Genomic DNA, 19,151 nt, shown 5'->3' on the forward strand with positions numbered 1-19,151 from the left:
AGAACAGTTCTAAAATAAAAAGAAGTTGGATCCTTAGTGGGCTAAAAAGTAAAATCCTCTTTTATTTTCATTATTTCAAAACAATTATACCACGAGCCCACAATTTAGATGGTTTTATTAATGAGAAAGGGTGAATGTTGAAGCTAGTTTGAACACCTTTTTGACTGTTGACTTTTCAAGACCAGCACCTATATAGCTCGTGGATAGTTCTGATATTATTTTTAGAGGACTTTCAGGTGCACTGACAATTAATGTTAAAAAATGAACAAATAATAAAGTAAACAACATACTTTTGAAGCATTATAGTTTGTGTACATGGCCTGTTTTTGGTGCGGAATAAAGGAAATATAAAAAGACCTCTTGCATTGGCAGTGCACTTTGTGTTCATTATGTATATGTATGATTATCTGTATTAAAGAAACAGCTGTCGCCACTTTTTCTGAAGGGCCACAAACAAGATGAAATCATAATATAGTAATTCTTAAGTAATAATGATCTGACAGACTTCCACATAGCACATTATCCAGGTGTCTTGTGTGTGCCAAAAAAATCTTACTGCTTTCTCACAAATGTGACACAGAATATTAAACTTTTAATTTGTTGACTTGGAATTGGACTGTAATTTTCATTTTCATTTTTTAAACATTATGAAAGATTTAAATAGATTAAGGTTATATACAAAATAAAACAGATTTTTACGTAGTTAAATGGTAATCGATATGAAATTGAATTTTATTATTATCCATCCATCTATTATCTATACTACTTATTCCTAAATAGAGTCGTGAGGGGGGCTTGAACCAACCCCAACTGACTTTGGGTGAGAGGCGGGGTCCGCCCTAGACAGGTAACACTGTCATTAGAGTGGATTTAAATCTATCACAGGGCTGATGCACAGACAAACAACCACACACACTCACACTCACTGCTACGGGCAATTTGGAGTCTCCAATCAACCTAAGCTGCAAGTTTTTGAACTGTGGGAGGAAGCCGGAGTACCTGGAGAGAACCCACGCAGGCATGTGGGGAAACATATAACCACCCAGACAGAAAGGCCCTGGGTCAGCTGTGGCTCAAACCTGGAACCTACTTGCTGTGAAGCCACAGCGCTAACCACTGCACCACTAAAATTATAATTATTATCATTAAATTACAATAATGTCACCACAAATCATGATATTTATCTGTGTAAAAGGACCAGGTCACCATTTTATTTGAAAGCACACAAACATGATGAAATCATGAAAAAACATGCTGAGTTAATTATGAATCCCACTCCTGGAATTCCACAGAATACATGTGTACTGCTGTGGCTGGTCAGGTTTGTTTGCCTGTCCCTGTAACAGCAGACTTTAACAACAAGGAAGAAATGAACATCAATAATAGCTCAGAACTCATGATGATTGAAATACCATGTTAACTGAAAATACGTTTAATACTTGTGAGGTACTCTATGCATGAATTCATGATAATTCATGTACCCTCACAGTAAAGTGTTACCAACATCCTCCAGTGTGATGCTGACCCCTGCCACGTGCTTCACCATTGACTTTTCAACAGTAGATGAATTTGGCAACTCCCTAAATCAATAACATGCCAGTGTGTTTGTTTGTTAGCGCTTCACACCATACACTATTAGGGATACTGATTTGTAAACACAGTTTGAATATTTTCTTTAGTGTTTGAACATATTTTCCTATGTATGACATTGCAGCTAAATACATGATTACCATAAGTACAAACACTAAATCACTACTACTTATGAGACAGTAAACACGAGTTAAAAAAAGGGCACTTATGATTAGTTTGAGCAACCTCTGTGTTTAAATGTTAACCCATTAAACCTGGATCATACATTGCATTACTACTAACCATTATACAAAGCAAATAGTGTTGTATGTTTTTTCCTACTTCCAGACTATTGGTTTTCATCCATTTCACTCTATAATGATGCATATTATAAATCAACCAAGAAGTAAAGCATCACCCAGTTTGACATCATATATGTATCATGTGACAACAACAATGAAAGCAAAAAGAAGCTCAAGCTGCTTTCAACTTTTCTGCATGTTGATTTTCATACCAACCCATAATGAATGAAATCAACACAATAGCATGCTTTGGAAAATGGTTAACAGAAATGTAATCTGACACCAGTATGGCCCTTAACTTTTTGTGAAATGATTTAAGTGAGAGTGTCACAATGTCTCTGCTCATATTTAGTGTCAGGTGTCACCTGTTGGAGGTGCTGGGCAGGACTTTGTAAAGCACAGAAAACCCACGCAGGCACAGGGAGAACACGCAAACTTCACACAGAAAGGCCCTGGATCGGCCCGGGCTTAAACCCAGAAGCAAGAACTTTCCTAACCACTGCTCCACCATGCTGCCTTAAACAGAACAGTTTTTTCCTCTTCTGTCGGTTCTGCTAACACTGACTGAATGCAACATTATCTTCACAGTGAGGTTGCCAGGACCAACAGAATCTGATAGCTCATACTACAGCATGAAGTGTTGCATGGAAGGAGAAACCTTTCTATGTCAAGACACAATGTACAGTGCTGCCATGTCAAAGTAAGCTGAGTTCCATTTGTCTGTGTTGGCACGCCGTCTGTTACGTAATGTAGTTAAAACGAACAGAGACCCTGCCTTTCAGGCACAAATGGCACCGTGCTGCTCGATTTTGGAGCACACCCATTCACCACAGCACCATGGCTGTAGTTAAAACCACTGAAGTAAAGAAAAACAGAAATATAAAATAAAGAAATGTATCTACTGCTTACAGTATACTACTACATTTCCTTTTTCAGTGTTAATTTTACTCTCTCACATTTCATCATGCTGGATAAATGTCACATTGGGCCTGCCTCTGTAGGCTGCGGCATTAGTGAGAACAAAGCAGTGAATCAGAGAAATATTATTTTTGGATCTTTTCACACATCAACACGGCCACCCCACCCTGCTGGAGGGACTTTGTGTGAGTGCATTTAAAGCACATGCTCCATCCTCCTGTCTGCGCTCTGACAGCAGACACTACTAGATGTTAGTGGTCTTGTTACTAGCACATGTTCCTAATAATATTACTGTGCTAATTTTAGGCACATTGCCTTTCTGTAATATTTCACAATTATTTCTAGAGCTTCTTATTCTGTTCAAGTTGAATGATTATTGAATGATTATAGCCTATTACAGTTCACCTGCCGTAATATCACATTATGCTCTGCCTTCCCCACAGGTATCACTGTTCCATCTCACCTTATCTTAGGTTTATGTGAAGTTGCTCATCATTTGAAACACATGCCTTTGGGTAGCTTGTAAATCTTCCACCAGGATCAATAAAATCTTACGAATGTATTGTTTTATTTCTCTGATGCTAAAGAGTAGCCTAACTAAATTGATCAGCTAGATGTAGTGCAGTGAAAAAGTACCGTCTCTGAAACGTAGCGAAGTTATGAAAGTAGGTTTTAAGCTTGCATTTAAAAACAACACCATGAATAACAAATCTTCGAGTAGCCTAAATACTGTACTGCATATAAAACTAACTATTTATCTGGTGCAGTATGGTGTGAAGTACAGTGAGACAATGCACAAGCTGCTGTTTCCTCTCTATATCCACATACTCTGGTGCTGTAATGAGGGAGCGACCTCACCTGGTGGCAGAAAAGAGACATGCATGTTGTATTTTCTGGGACTGTTGGAGAGTTAGGAAGGCTGCATTACCACCGCCAACCCTGTGAGGGCGCCACCTACACACCACAGTGAAAAACTATGACATTTTTAAGTTTCACCACTGTAGTTCTGGCACTATCACGCTACTCTAAAGTTACTGATGGACAGAAGCAGGCTAACTTCCATTCACTATACTAACACAGTAACTAACTAGTACTGTACTTAACACACAGACATGAGGGTGATATAAATCTTCTCATCTTGCTCTCAGAAAGAAGTTTAATTATTCCTTCAGTGAGCCAGAAATGACAGATGTTGAAAATAAAACCAGACATGGAGTTCAAATATGATTTATATACTGCAAAACAATTGTAAGAAAGTAACTGTGAAGAGTAGACAGGACTGTAAAGTAAACTGCATGTACATGTTAACAAGGTCATTACTAAACATGCTGTGGAATTCCTGAGTTTAACCTCCTATGATGCACGAGAGAGGCAGAGAAGCTGACAACAAGAAGAAAAAAGTCTGGATGAAAGGGAGAGGAGAGAGAAAGCTGCCAAGGCTTTTGTTTTATACCAGTCCAGAATATTTTTTGAACAGTACTGATGATAAGACGATGCTTATGTCATCCATTACAAAAACAAAATACTGGTGTCATAGAACAGACTGTTTGCCATTAGACACTAAGTACAGTCCTGTCTTTTCTGTTCCTCTGTTGTGCATTTCTCAGCCATTTCTTGACAGAATTCCACAGTTACAGTGGGGCTACATACTTCCTGAGGTAATCCAAGCACCTGTGGACACTCTGACACGTCCACCCCGCACTGCCTATCCTCCAGCCCCACCTGACTGAGATTCACATCAGACAGACACGCAGCCTCACTTTGTTGTGACAGATGTGACCTGGATTGGGATGAGCCCTTGTCTGAAGAAGGTGATGAAGGATTGGATGTGAGGTCGATGCTGGCAGAGACAGGAGGCAAGTGGCTGCCCTGCACCTCCCTGCACACTTGTTGTGAGAGGAAGGAGAGGTTCTGCCACAGCTCAGACATGCAAACCTTCAGCTGGTTGCGCTCACTCAGCAGCTTCTCTTTCTCGTGCACCTGAGTTCATAAGACAAAGTATCATCAGATCAGCATGGGGGCAACACTACAGTGAGCACTTTATCTTCACCATACCACACACATACAGTTTGTCATTTGCTCAAGGACCAAACACATACATAAACTGTTTGTTCTCAGAATGTTAGAAACCTCTGTGCAGTGATTGGACTAGACTTTCTGGATTAATTTCATGTCAACACACCACCTTCAACACAGCCTTTCCCTAACACAATGGTTCCTAAGCTTTTTCTGCGCCCCACCCCCACCCTCCATGTCAAAAATATTTTTGAGCACACCCCCCAACCCTAACCATATATGTCAGTTATATTTAGACTTTACTGCACCAGCACTTAACTCCAAGCCTCTAGCCCATTTTGGGAACTATTAACCACGTAGTGTTTTTGCTTTAAACTATCCAACTCTTCACTATATTAATGGCAGATGATGCTCATAGTCAGCAGTCTAACTGTTCTCTGGCTCTGATAAATGTTAATTTTTCTATCATCGTTCTCTACACCAAACTGCTTATATGGCCAACAGATTCAAAACCACTAATACAAATTGGTTTTACAGGGAGTGAGGAATTGCATTTTGTTGTAAAGTTTGGATACTTCCCATTTAAAGAATATTTTCAGTTTATAAAACGCTTATCAGATGTTTTAAACATACTCTGCACATTAATTGCTGTTACCTGGGAACTCAAGATGACACTGAAGATAAAACTGACCACACCTGAAATGATACTTAATCTTTTCACAGGAAAACCGCCCACAAGTACACTAAATACAGCAGGTCACACTTGAAGCAGGAAGTTGCTCTGTAAACTATGATGGATGATTACAGTAATCACCTTTATTTGACCAAGTATGTTACACACACAAGGAATTTGTTTCCAGTACAGAACCGAGGCAGCTATCTGTAGCGCCAACTCAACCGATGGCTCTAACCATTGGGGGAAACTTGGGGGTTCAGTGTCTTGCCCAAGGACACGTAGACTGCAGACACTGAGATTCGAACTTCCGACCCTCCAGTTGGGAGACGACTGTTCTACCCATTGAACCACAGTCGACCACAGTAGCATCATAAATTATACAACTGATAGTCAAAACAAAAATCCAATACAACCCAAGGTACGGTAAACTGGAATGACTACTAAACCTTCGAATCCCACCACAAGTTGCACTTGTGGTTGCCAGCAGCAGACAAAACCCACAATACCTGACCAAGTTGTTGCAGGAGCTGCAGTTTTTCAAGATAGCCACTGCTGCACCACCTACAAGGGCTATATCAACCACACAATGACCACAGTACTCTACAACACACACAATGAAGGTTTAAAAACTGTTACAATACTTTGGTATTGTATCTGTTTCAGTCATCTCCCAGGAGGTTGCTGTTGTGTTTGACTGGAATGACATGCATGTCTGATTCAGATGTACTGAAACAATTTGGAACACAACACTGCAGCACAGCCTCCTATTGAACTGAGGAGAATGAATGTTATGTCACTACTTAACAAGTGGATAATAACCGCTTCTAAAACAAAAACTTAATGACCACAAATGTTCGAGGGGGAGCCCGGTCTGAAATCAGGAAGAAATAACTAGCACTTCAGGAACACAGCTGTCAGGTAAATGCTGCTAGTTATATGTTGCTGTAACATTACATTGGGTTATTACTGACACATAAACTCTCCAAACCATAAACATACACTCTGTTTTATGTTTGTCTTTACAGGAACATCTGTGAGAAATGACCTGCAGAGTCCAGCGAAGCATTTGATGTAAGGAGATACACAAGTAACATGTTAGCAGGACATTCCCAGAAAACAGTAGGGCACAGTTAGCAGTCATCATTATGTGCAAATGTAAAGTAGGGTATGAAACAACAGAATATTTGGAACATTAGTAGTTAGCCCCCTCGTGACCCAGTTTGGGACTAAGCGATATGGAATATGAGATGAGTAGTTATCTGTGGTAAAAAAATACACTTGCTAAAATTGCAGAAGTAATCCAAGAGACAGTAGAGTGAGTGACGTAGCCACTGTTCTCACATATTATCCTGGCTTTATAGATAGAGCATAAATTTCTGGCACAACTTTACCCACTGTCAAGGTGCACAAACACAGGAAAAACACATTGGAAAACCAAAAGTCCAGCAGCACTTGCAGTGACCAGACATATAGTCTATCAAGCATGAGTCACTCTTGCTGAAGTGTCAAAAATGATGTCATCACGTCTCTTGATAATACACATAGCAACTGTCTACTTGCTTTTCCACCAGTAACATTTTAGACAAGTCACCCGTTGAAATGGACGGTTGTCATATTCACCAGAAATGAAATGTAGAGCAGAGAGGGAGAGAATGAAAAATAAAAGGGCCCTTGCCACAGACACAGCTAAATGCTGCAAAATACAGTAAGCCACATGTTTGCCACTACGGGACCAGGTATACCTTGCTACAGTAGCTGATATCAGTTTGACACAATGGTCATTGACCTACATGATTTGCACATCTTACATCTCTGTGGAAGAATTATACTTTAGCAATGAATGCGACACAGTGGTCAACTGACATTAGAGGAAATAATTTTCAGCTATTAAAAAATAGTACGCCTAGTTTATTTTTGTGCTGTTTTCTTTATGGACACCAGTGAGTGAGCGTTGTAATCTAAAACATTGCACTTATATAAGCTGCAGTTTATGTTCAATTTGTGTGAATGTGTGTGTGTGTGTGTGTGTGTGTGTGTGAGTGCATGTGCAGCGTTGCTGACTATTTTCAACGGAAAGCTGCTAAACCCTCCTGGAAAAGTCGCAAAATATCGCTAGATGACGTCACACTAATTTGCATTTGCATCAGTATGTGCATACTGTTTATATTACTGATCCTAATATTCTGACCCTCTCATGTACTGTATGTAGCTGGGGAGGACAATAATATAGAGACACCTCTGAATATAATGTAGTCCAGTATAGTACACCACCTTTAACTATGAGATCAATAATAAACATACAATTTATACATTTATGACAATTTCACCAAAAGCTGAAACATTCTGAGCTTCATAAATACAGATGTTAAGGTGGAAGTGTTGCACTGAATTGCATACAAGTATACAGGTGTACTTAATAAAGTGGCCAGTGAGTGTAAGTTCCCCTGAGGAATGAAAACAAGTGTGTGTGTGTGTGTGTGTGTGTGTGTATGTGTGTGTTAGTTATATGATCGCACCAGTTTGCAGATCTCGCTCTCCAGGTTCTGGATGCAGTCCAGCTTCCTCTTACGACAGCGCTGGGCAGCAATACGGTTTTTGCTGCGACGGCGAATATCATGAATGAATTCCAGCTGCTCTGAGGTTAATTTGTGCATCTTGATGAGGACCTGGAAGTCACTGCGTGGCAGGTTGGTGATCTGGTCCACGGGGAAGGGCAGCTTTACCTAAAAGGACCACAAGTTTATATTTTCATCGTTTCATTTTATAGAACTTTTCTACTATCTCTTTTATCATTTCACCAAAGTTGAAGATAGCTCACGTGAACCAACTGCATAACAATTATTTTGGCTGATAAAGACCAAGGGAATGGTCCTACAAAAAGCTAGAAAGTAGAATTAATTATTATTTATTACTTATTTTGCCTAACTACTACTTCTAAAAGGTAATGGTTGTGATTTTGTATTTTTTGTTGTTTTCCACAAATTCCATACAGAGACTAAAACCAACAATTTGGCATACTTACCATAATGTCTGTGAATAGAGGTTTGTTTATCTTATTCATCTGTGCATCAAAATTCATTGTTGTTTTAGCCTCTTAATCTGTATGGAATTTGTGGAAAATATCAAAAACATTACCTTATTATTAATAAACTTATTCTTTACAGGCAAAAGTTTTATTTCATGCTTAAAAACTATGTAAAATAATCCAGGATGTACTTTCACTGAGGACATTTTGTACTTTTTGCCCTGAAATTTGCCTCTCAGGCTAGATACAAGTTACACAAATAATATGAAAGGTGGAGACTGCGGAAACTATTTCATGCTGAGAGAAACATCTGCAGACACCACTCTGGGCTGAAAGAGTGCTGCCACCACTAAATACATACATAATAATGCTGGATTTAACCCTTTGATGCTTACAGTCACAAAAATATGATGATTCCAGTAGTCCTTGCAATTTATGTCTGCATTAAAACTTCATTAGTGGTTTCTAGTAGAACAATTTTAAAGCTGCTTGCAAAAAGGGGGACATCACAACCAAGCCGAACTGAACAATACAGTATTTATTCAAACCAGGTAATTGCACACACAGGCTTTTAACAACACTTAAATGAAAATACAATCCCAAAGCAGAAGTTGGGACAGTATGTAAAATGAAATTTAAAACTGGAAGTAGTGATGTGTAAATTATCTGTCTCCTGTATCACATTGAAAACAATACAGCAGCACATTATTGGATGTGGATCATCAGTTTTATTCTTTGTACAAAATAAACACACTTCAATTCTGATGCTGCAACACATTCCAAATGAAGCTGGGACGGTTGCATTTCAGGGCCAGTAATGAGGTAAAACAATGAAGATAATGATGATTCCATTTGAACCAGGTGATGTCAACAGGTGACTGCATCATGATTTGGTACAAAAGTGGCATCCAGGAAAGGCCAAGCCCTTTACGAGCAAAGATGGGCTGAGGACCGCCAGTTTGACAACATAGAGGCAGTACAGAGAGAAGCTGAATGGCTTCTATTCTACTGCTGACTCCAGACGGATGTGGCAAGGCCTGCAGCCCATCACAGACTACAGGACCACCACCAGCATCATCAGCTCCACAGACAGCCTGCCGGATGACCTCAACACCTTCTATACCCGCTTTGAGACCTCCAACCACAGCACAGTGAGGAGGCACACACACACTAAGGTGGCTGATGTTCTCACCCCCATCTTCAACCTCTCCCTCAGCCAGAGCATCGTTCCCACCTGCTTTAAGACCACAACCATCGTCCCACTTCCCAAGAAGAGCCCGGTCACCTGCCTGAACGACTACAGGCCAGTGGCACTCACCCCAATCATTATGAAGTGCTTTGAGAGAGTGGTGCTGGCCCGCATTCAGAGCAGTATATACTGAAGTAACCCAGATATCTGCAACCCATCCCAGTAATCTGTGACAGGTTGCAAAAGACAGAGAAAACAAAGAAAACCAACACAAGAGAGGATGAGTAACCAAGGCTGCCATCGCTGTCAGCATCATCTTCCGAAGGAAAATAAATAAATAAATAAAAGTGAAGTGCAAAGGGTAGGCAGGACTTAGAGTCATAAATCATGTCCTAAATCTTGACTTCACACCTCAGTTTGACAGTAGCAGGAGTCTTAACTTTCTAACTGTATTAAAATAATACATGTTGTATTAACACATCTGTAATTGTTATCTAATTATATAATATATAGTAACTACAACAAATGCACATCATTCTGTTGCAAATGATACTTTTATACATTTTGCTGATAATACTATACTTTTACTTCTTAATACAGCTTTCTCTTATAATAGAATTGCTTTTAACTCCACTTTTTTTTCTTAAGCGAGGAATCCTAAATAACTAACTCAACTGGCATTGTTAAGATTATTCCAAGTTGCCAGATGGAGGGCAATGTGGTGTAAAATCCACTAGGTATCAGTATAAAGCTACTTATTGACCCAAACAGCTCTAACACAGATGAATATAGGATGAGCTCTTTGTTTCAGTCAGTGGCTAATTTTGGTCTCAGTTGTACAAAATATTAACCACCATTTCTTTCTTACTTAATATGCAACTTTGCTGGTGTGTACCCCCTGACCCAATTTGTGTTTCTTTAAAAGGATTGTCTCTTATTTGCATACCTATTTTTCTGCTTTTTGCATTTATTTAAACATTTATTGAGGTTTTTAAAAGCAATTTTTATTATCACACTTTATTCGCAGTTCTGCCTTATCAATGTATGTTTGAATCCTGAGCTGTAGTTGTAGCAAACTGACAAATGAATTCTTACTTATTAAATAATGCTCATCTAATCCATTAAACTTTTCAAGTGTGTGTTGACCATGTTCACTCGTGTGCACTCCATCTTTCACTGCATCAGAACAGTGTTCATACTGTTCTCTTTATGCCAGCAGTGTTCAGCACAGAGCTGCTAGGATACAATGATGACATCATTCACTGCTCTAACAACAGAGGGAAGGGATAAGAGAGGCACGTATGTGTGTGTGTGTTTTAGGTGCTGTCTGTCCTTTACTCCATAGACATCTATATATAGCTCCATTGCTCTCAGTATTCACATAATAAGGCTGGAATCACAAAGTGAGCCTTGGATAATCATAAATAAACAATAATCTCTCACTTTCTCTGTTTCTGTCCCTCTCTGGTCTGATTTTCATTTTTATTGATGTGCATCCCTTCAGATGTTCATTCCATCACTAGCTGTTTAATAGTTTAAGGTGCTTATATCAACATTTGCAATACCAAAACATTTCTAATGTATTAAATGTAAGATGAAGAGTAGGGTGTACTGACTGATGTTAAATGATACCCCCAGTATCAGCCTGAACCCACAGCACACCCAGACCTATGGAGGAGGGTTCAGTTCACTAAAATATAACTGTTCTGAGTATAAAGACAACAATCTGACACTGGTTTAATCACATGATTTAAAATAAGAGAAAAAAAGAAAAGAAAAGAGTGAAAATCAGATTTGAGAGCCCCAGGAAGAGTTAAGCATCTTGTGAATATGGCTTTCTTTATGAGAGTGAGATAAAGACCATTATCAATCTTATGTCTGTGTGTTAGAGCATGTAGTCAGGACATAGTTAGCTCAGAATAAAGACCTGAAGCAGGGGCAAACAGCTACCCTGGCCCTGTCCTAAGCTCAAATATACACCTATTCACACAAATTATCATGTCGTTTTTCACAAACTGATTCCAGACTTTATGCTAATCACACCTGGACTCCAGCTTTCTACATAATACCAGTGTTTAAATTCCACTCTGTTTTTTTAGGGGGGTCTCATCCAGTGTTTGGGGGTGGTGGGGTTGATTATTGTGCCTAACAGACTTTAAAGTGCCCATGGCATGCTCATTTCCAGCCATTTAAAGAACCCATGGTGCTTTTCCTTGTTTTCTGACTTATCTACAATGTTACAACGGTGAATTATCATCTTAGACGTGACCTAAAGATCAAAAAATGAGGTGAATGTATGTTCTAGTATTTCTATGCAGAAGTAACTGGGCTTATACACATCTTGCAAACTATAGTTTATTTTTATATGCCACCACTACCCATCACTAACTGTGTGTCTCCTCTCTCCCGTAGTGTGTCCTCTCTCTCTCTCCCTGTACCTTTCTGAAGGTTACCCAGGCTCTGGAGCTCTATGTTTCTGATGAGCTGTCACCGGCCACATCAACCTGCCCAGTGTTCAATTGTTTGTTGTGTCTTGTTGCTTTTCTTTTCTTTCTGCTCTCCTCTATCCACTCACCCCAACAGGTTGAGGCAAAAGGCCACCCACCAAGAGCCAGGGGGTGTCGGAGGTTTCTTCTGTTAAAGGGAGTTTTTTGCCAAGTGCTTGCTCAAGGGGGATTTATTGGGTTGTCCATGAGGCTTGATTTGTCATCAATCAATTTTCCGAAAAACGATACAAATCTCAATACCCAATAGTTTCAACAGAAACTGTTGTAATAATAATAATAATAATAACAGTAAGGTCTAGACCTGCCTTTGTAAAGTGCCCTGAGATGACTTTTGTTGTGATTTGGTGCTATACAAATAATTTTGAATTTGCAGGCAGCAGGAGGTAAAATATATCCACAAAACCGCGTGCAGTCAAAAAATTAATGCTTTTGCAAAGGCACTGATTCATGTCAGGCAAGCTCGCATGAATGCACAACTGCCTGGAGATTATGACCATTTTGTGAGAGAAAAAGTCCCGTGAGCAAGAGTTTGCGAGACTTATATAAACCGAGTTGCTTCGGCACAGAAGTAGTAGAACATACGTACACCTCATTTTTTGAGCTTTAGCTCACGTCTAAGATGATAATTAACCGTTGTAACATTGTAGTCAGGAGTGTAGTCAAGGCTGTAACACGTGAGTCAGAAAGAAAGGAAAAGCACCATGGGCTCTTAATAAATAAATTCCCACATTTCTAATACTAACAAACTTAGGAATAAAGGCCTGTTTGTTATATAATTCATTCGTTGTTACATGGAAAATGTTTGTTGATGAGTGAGAAGCTGCTGAGCCGAGGAGGTGCGCTTAATTTACCAAATCCACACACAATAGCTAATTAACACATAGGTGGACAAAATAACAAATGAAAGCAGCTTATTTGCCATGAAAAAAAAACTGCATATGCCCCATTCGATCATGTTACAGGTGTTACTGACAACAGGTAAAGTTAGAGCACAAACTGCTCATGCTGTCAGTTATGCCATGAGGCGTTAGCATTTGGAAATGTATGAGCCACTTGAAGGGTATGTGATATCGCATTATGTGCTTATTTGGGACATGAATATTGCCTAGTTTTGACATTGATCATAGCAAGACTGCAGTAACTGCAGTTACTGCAAAGACCAATTGTGCACAATTGAGCCTTAAAGCAACGACTCCTGTGCTCTGGTAGGAGAAGTGTAGGGGAAAAAAAGATGAGTGCTGCCCAACTTTTATTGTTTTTATTTTTACTTTGTATATAGTTTGTTTCATGATTAGAACTGATATAACAAAAGTGATCAGAATTATTGATTACTGGGAGCCCCCCAAGTCTCTTTTGAGGGGCTGAAATCCCCCCCAAAAAATGTACAGTTGGGTAGAAAAGGGTGACTAGGTGGGCTGGCCTAATTGGAGTGGACAGATGTGGGGTCAGAAGTAGCAAATGGTGAAGGGAACGTGAGCAGGACACCTGCCTTCAGGGTACCCGTGGCTATGTTCTATGGCTGAGACACCTAAGTCAGGGCAAAGAAGTGAGACAAACCACACAAATCCATGCACATGGATACAGACATATTCAGGAGTGATATATGAGACTAAATACAGTGCAGGTTCTACTCTACAGTACTGCACCAATTTCCCAGTGGGCTTACATTAGTGTCACATACAGTAAGTGTCACACCTTACTGAGAGAATATTGCCGTTAACGCATATTTGTGCTGCAGCACGCCATGTGTTACAGTGCAAGTCAGCAGGGGGCAGCTGATTTGCATAGAGCTTTGCATAAGTAAATAGATGTGATAACACATCGCCCTGTTTTGAGACTGTACAGTTAATAATTGGCTAGTGATGCGAAACAAAGCTTTCCTGACACAATGAGGCTTTGCAGCCATTTATATTGCCAAAGGATTCTACTCAATGTGTTGTAGTCCCTGTCTTCGTCTTAATTTCTGGACTTCTTCATGAACTCTCACTCCCCATCCAGTCTCCAGATAATCCCTGGGCTCTCCTTTGGACTCTGCCCCAATCACATGTCTCTTATTTTCTGATTTTTGGGTCTTGAATTACACACCAACCACACCTCTTTTCATTTCATCAGCTTCCTACTATATACACTCACTGGCCACTTTATTAGGTACACCTGTACAACTGTATGCAATTCAATGCAACACTTCTGCCTTAACATCTGTTTATGAAGCTCAAAATGCTTCAGTTTTTGGTGACATTGTCATCACTATTTAAACTCAATTAATTATATGTTTATTATTAAGGTCTAAGTTAAAGGTGGTGTTGTAATGGAATACATTATATTTCTCTATATATCTCTGTGTTTTTGTCCTCCCCAGCTACATGCATGAGAGGGTCAGAATATTAGGAACGCCTCTGAATTTTTGGATTTACCACTGTGTTTTAGAGTCAGTTTAATTTTAGACTTTGCCTCTCACCTACTCCCCTGGACATTACCTGTTTTTGCATTGGATTACCTTGTATTGTATTGACCTTGGCTTAGAGTCTGACTCTTAGCTTAAAGAGCCCATGGCAATTTTCCTTGTTTTATGACTTATCTACAATGTTACAAAGGCGACTTATCATCTTAGACATGACGTAAAGCTCAAAAAATGAGGTGTACTTATGTTCTAGTATTTCTATGCAGAAGTAACTAGGTTTATACACATCTCGCAGTCTTTTTTTCTACCAAAATAAAGTATTACATGACAGTTCAACAATTTCCTTGAATGGGCATAAAATCCAGGCCATTGCACGTTCATGTGAGCTTGCCTGACACCAACAGGTGCCCCCAGTAGACTTGCAAAATGTTACACTGCCTTGTTTATTATGTAAGTTTTCAATAAAGCTTATAAAAAAAATGGTGCCACTGTAAAAGCAGAATTTTTAAACTGCGCCTGGTTTTGTGGATATACTTCCCTTCCAACTGCTGCACTGTGACCGAGGGTATGGAGAAAAATAAAGGGCCTGAGGGTACTGCGTGTCTGAAAATGTTCCTGTATAGGGACTCACTGTTTTACATGACCGGGTCTAACCTATAAGCAGCCGGCCAGTGAAGCCACTGCCATGGTTAGTGATCAGCTCATCAATGCTGGATTCCCCCGGAGCACAGTACCTGTTTGTTTTGACTGCTTGTGGACAGTGTGTCTGCTGCATGTGATGTGTTGTGGTTAACAAACTGATTAACGACCCCAACGTGTGGGGGAAGATGCAGCAACCACCGGTTGGATTTACCGACCTTGAAGCTACTAGAAAGGAAGCGATGTTTCCACTACTCGGTGGGACTTAAAAGTAAGTTTTAACAAACACGTTAATGTCTTGTTTCTGTAACATTAGAGAGAATTGTTTTAAGGCTGGAGAAGTTACTATGTCTACATTATGCCAGTTTTCCAGACCCCAAATATGGGGTTTCTCAGCTACCCACTTTGCTTAGAGTGTTATACATCTCCTGTTCTCCAGTGCTGTTTACCTATGGAGGAGACATTCATATTAATTATTAATGCAGTTGTCGTTTGTTGTGCTGTCCACTTGTGCCCGTTCACAAACTATCCTCTCGTTTTTAAGAAGAAACGTTTTGGTTTTATTATTCTGAAAATATTATTTGGACTATTTAGAGTTATAAGGGGTGCAAAGCTAATCTAGAGTTAAGTAAGATTAAACATTAAATGGCTGGAAATAAGCATGCCATGGGGACTTTTGCCTCCTGTTTTTTCCTTGACTTGTGTTGGTATGCTTGACCTCAGAGTAAGCCTTGATTTATTGTTTTGCTTATAATAAACAGTTTAACAAATCTGCCAACCTGTCTGCCAGTTGTCTCTGCACTTGGATCCTCCATCTCTGTTTGCTGTTTCTTACAGGAAACTAAACTAAACAAAGCACAAAGCTTCATATAACAGTGACCACTACTGACACCTACTAGTAAACATAATTAAGACCAAGCAAATCAAAAAGTTCTACTTTCAGCTGCTCTCGTTAGGGATCACCACAGCGAATCATCAGTTGCCACCCAACTGATGATGCGCATGCTAAACTTGCCATGTTTTATGTCGGATGCCCTTCTGGATGAAGTCTAATTTAGAGTCGACAACTTTGGACTGTGGGAGAAAACCCACGCAGGTACAGGGATAAGATACAAACTCTGCACAGAAAGGCACCGGGTCGGCCGGGCGCGAACCCGAAACCTTCTTGCTATGAAGCAACAGCACTAACCACTGCGCTACTCACCAAGTAAATCAAAAACAGCAAATATTAATTAATTATAATTAACTAATAATTATATCCTTCTATAAAATATTACAAAACATATAAGTATCATTTAAAACTCGCACAGGGGCATGGTTTTACAGTTATTGGATTAAAACATTGCACAGATAAGCCATAAAATCAGTAATTAGGCAAAACGTTGATGCAAAAGGGGATCATCTTACATGTCTCTAACTGCGTGTCTCCTCTCTCCGGGTACCTTTCTACAGGTAGCCCTGGCTCTGGAGCTCTATGTTTCTGATGAGCAGTCACTGGCCACATCAACCTGACCAGAGGTTTCTTCCGTTAAAGGGAGTTTTTCCTCCCTGCTGTTGCCAAGTGCTGCTCAAGGGGGTTTTCCTCTATAATAATAGTGATATTAGTATATATAATAATAATGATAATAATAATAACAATAATAACTGTAAGGTCTAGACCTTACTTTGTAAAGTGTCCTGAGATGACATTTGTTGTGATTTGGTGCTATACAAATAAATTTGAATTTGCAGGCAGCAGGAGGTAAAATATATCCACAAAACCACATGCAGTCAAAAAAATCGTGCTAATAGTGATATTAGTAAGGCCTAGACTTGACTTTGTACAGTGTCCTGAGATGACTTTTGTTGTAATTTGGCACTATACATATAACATTTGAATTGAATCATGGAAGTTCTATTTGAAAAGCAGTCAACAGAGCTGTAGACAGTAAAGATCATGTGATTCTGCTGAAACTGAGGTCTGATTTGTCATCAATCAATTTTCTGAAAAACGATACAAATCTTGATACCCGATAGTTTCAACAGAAACTGTTGTATGTACTTGGAGATTTGCTGCCTTAGTTTCATACATAATATTACTAGTGGATGCCATCAAGTACTTTCTTTGTAAATACAATTCTTAATACGAGCTGTAATTGTAGTTTATCATGGTTTAGTTTGATGCATTTGCGTCACTAATCTATGAAAAATACTACTCTACTGCTCTGTTGTCATTCCACAATATGCACATATAAACAGCAGATGGAATATTTATAAACTGTTGAAACAGCAGAAATTGATTACAGTTGGTCAACAAATGGCTCTTCACAGAAAGCTGCAAATGAAATAAATAAAAAGAATCTGTATTTGTGGCCCCTGTATATGACTCTCCAAGTGTGTGTTCCACTATGTCTGTATACCTTAACAATTTACAATACATTAACCTCTGCAATGCATTCCAGCCCTCTTCACTGACTCGTCCACTGGCCAGAGACCACAACCACTCACATCTAATAAAGCTAACATCTCAAGTGTAGGGTGTGTGTGAGAGAGAGAGAGAAAGAGAGAAGGAGGGAGACAAAAAGAGCTCCAGGAGGTGTTAGGACTGGTGGGTCCAGAAGGCAGCAAACAGAGAGAGAACTCAGAAGGCTAGGCTCAAAGTCTAGACAACAGATATTTATTTGAGATTACGATACTCAGGCACTGGATATCAAAGGAGCAGGTAGAGTAACAATGGTATCAGAGAGCACGAGGGCACGCTGGAGCAGGTAGGGGAACCTACAGCGTGGACAAGTGCTCAATGTCAGGCAGGAGTTCAGAGCTGGCAGGTTGGCAAACCACAAAGAATAGGCTGGATCCCATAGGAGAACAGGATTGGGCTGGAGGTGGAGCGGGTTCAGAGAGCCCGAGGCTTAGCTGGGAAGGACTGGGCCTAGTAAGAGAGTTGACCTGCGCTGGTGATTCTTGGCATAGCCAAGGAGGCTGGTAAATGCAGGGAAGCAGTGCAAACAGGAGTGGTGTCAATGGTACTGGGAAGTGTGGAGCACACAGGTAGATTGTGTAGGCAAGGGGCGTCATCAGTCTTGTTGGGAAGCCAGGAACTCACAGGCAAACCGTACTGGCAGGAGCGATGTCAGTGAAGCTGAGGAGCCAGGAATACACAGGAAACTTGTGTAGGCAGGAACGGGGTTGGCATCGCTGAGGAGTCAGGAACAAACAGGTAAGTCGAGCAGGGCTGGAGTGGTGCCAGTGTTGTTGAAGAGTCTAGGGCAAACAGGTAGGTTCAACAGGACAAAAGTACGCTGTTGAGAGTTGGGGAACTCTTCTCAGAGGTAGCAGTAGAGGGCCAAAGGCATCTTGGCAGGATCTGCAATGAACTGGCAACCGAAGAGTCTTTCCCTGCCAGTTAAGTAGGGCAGAGACTAAATCAAAATCAAATCAAATGTTATTTGTATAGCGCCAAATCACAACAAAAGTCATCTCAGGACACTTTACAAAGTAAGGTATAGACCTTACTGTTATCAATATTATTACATAGGGAAAACCCAACAAATCCCCCTTGAGACCAGCTGACCTGATTCATTTGGCTTCATAGATAAATATAACTGAGTATCATCTGCATAGCAATGGAAATTTATGTTGTGCTTCCTGATAATAGACTAATGAGTGAACTATGCCAGGGTACTGGAGAGGAGAATTCGACTGATAGTCGAACCTCGGATTCAGGAGGAACAATGCGGTTTTCGTCCTGGCCGTGGAACACTGGACCAGCTCTATACCCTCTTCAGGGTGGCGAAGGGTTCATGGGAGTTTGCCCAACCAGTCCACATGTGTTTCATGGATCTGGAGAAGGCATTCGACCATGTCCCTCGCAGCGCCCTGTGGGGGGTGCTCTGGGAGTACGGGGTCCGGGGCCCTTTGCTAAGGGCC

At 40.2% G+C, this 19,151-nt stretch overlaps 1 protein-coding gene across 2 annotated transcripts in view; it reads right to left on the reverse strand.

Moving 5' to 3' along the window:
• Positions 1-1,270: 1,270 nt before the first annotated feature.
• LOC109959761 (transcription regulator protein BACH2-like) overlaps positions 1,271-19,151 on the reverse strand; it is a 45,603-nt gene continuing 27,722 nt past the window's right edge. For both annotated transcript variants that reach the window (XM_020599377.1, XM_020599378.1), the window contains exons 4-5: positions 7,998-8,204; positions 1,271-4,769 (exon numbers count right to left, since the gene is read on the reverse strand). In XM_020599377.1, coding sequence (XP_020455033.1) covers positions 4,350-4,769; positions 7,998-8,204 — 627 coding nt within the window. In that variant the 3' untranslated portion in view covers positions 1,271-4,349. The remainder of the gene's footprint in view (positions 4,770-7,997; positions 8,205-19,151) is intronic.

Source organism: Monopterus albus, unplaced genomic scaffold (assembly GCF_001952655.1).
Source record: "Monopterus albus unplaced genomic scaffold, M_albus_1.0 scaffold40.1, whole genome shotgun sequence".
Taxonomy (NCBI): Eukaryota; Metazoa; Chordata; class Actinopteri; order Synbranchiformes; family Synbranchidae; genus Monopterus; species Monopterus albus.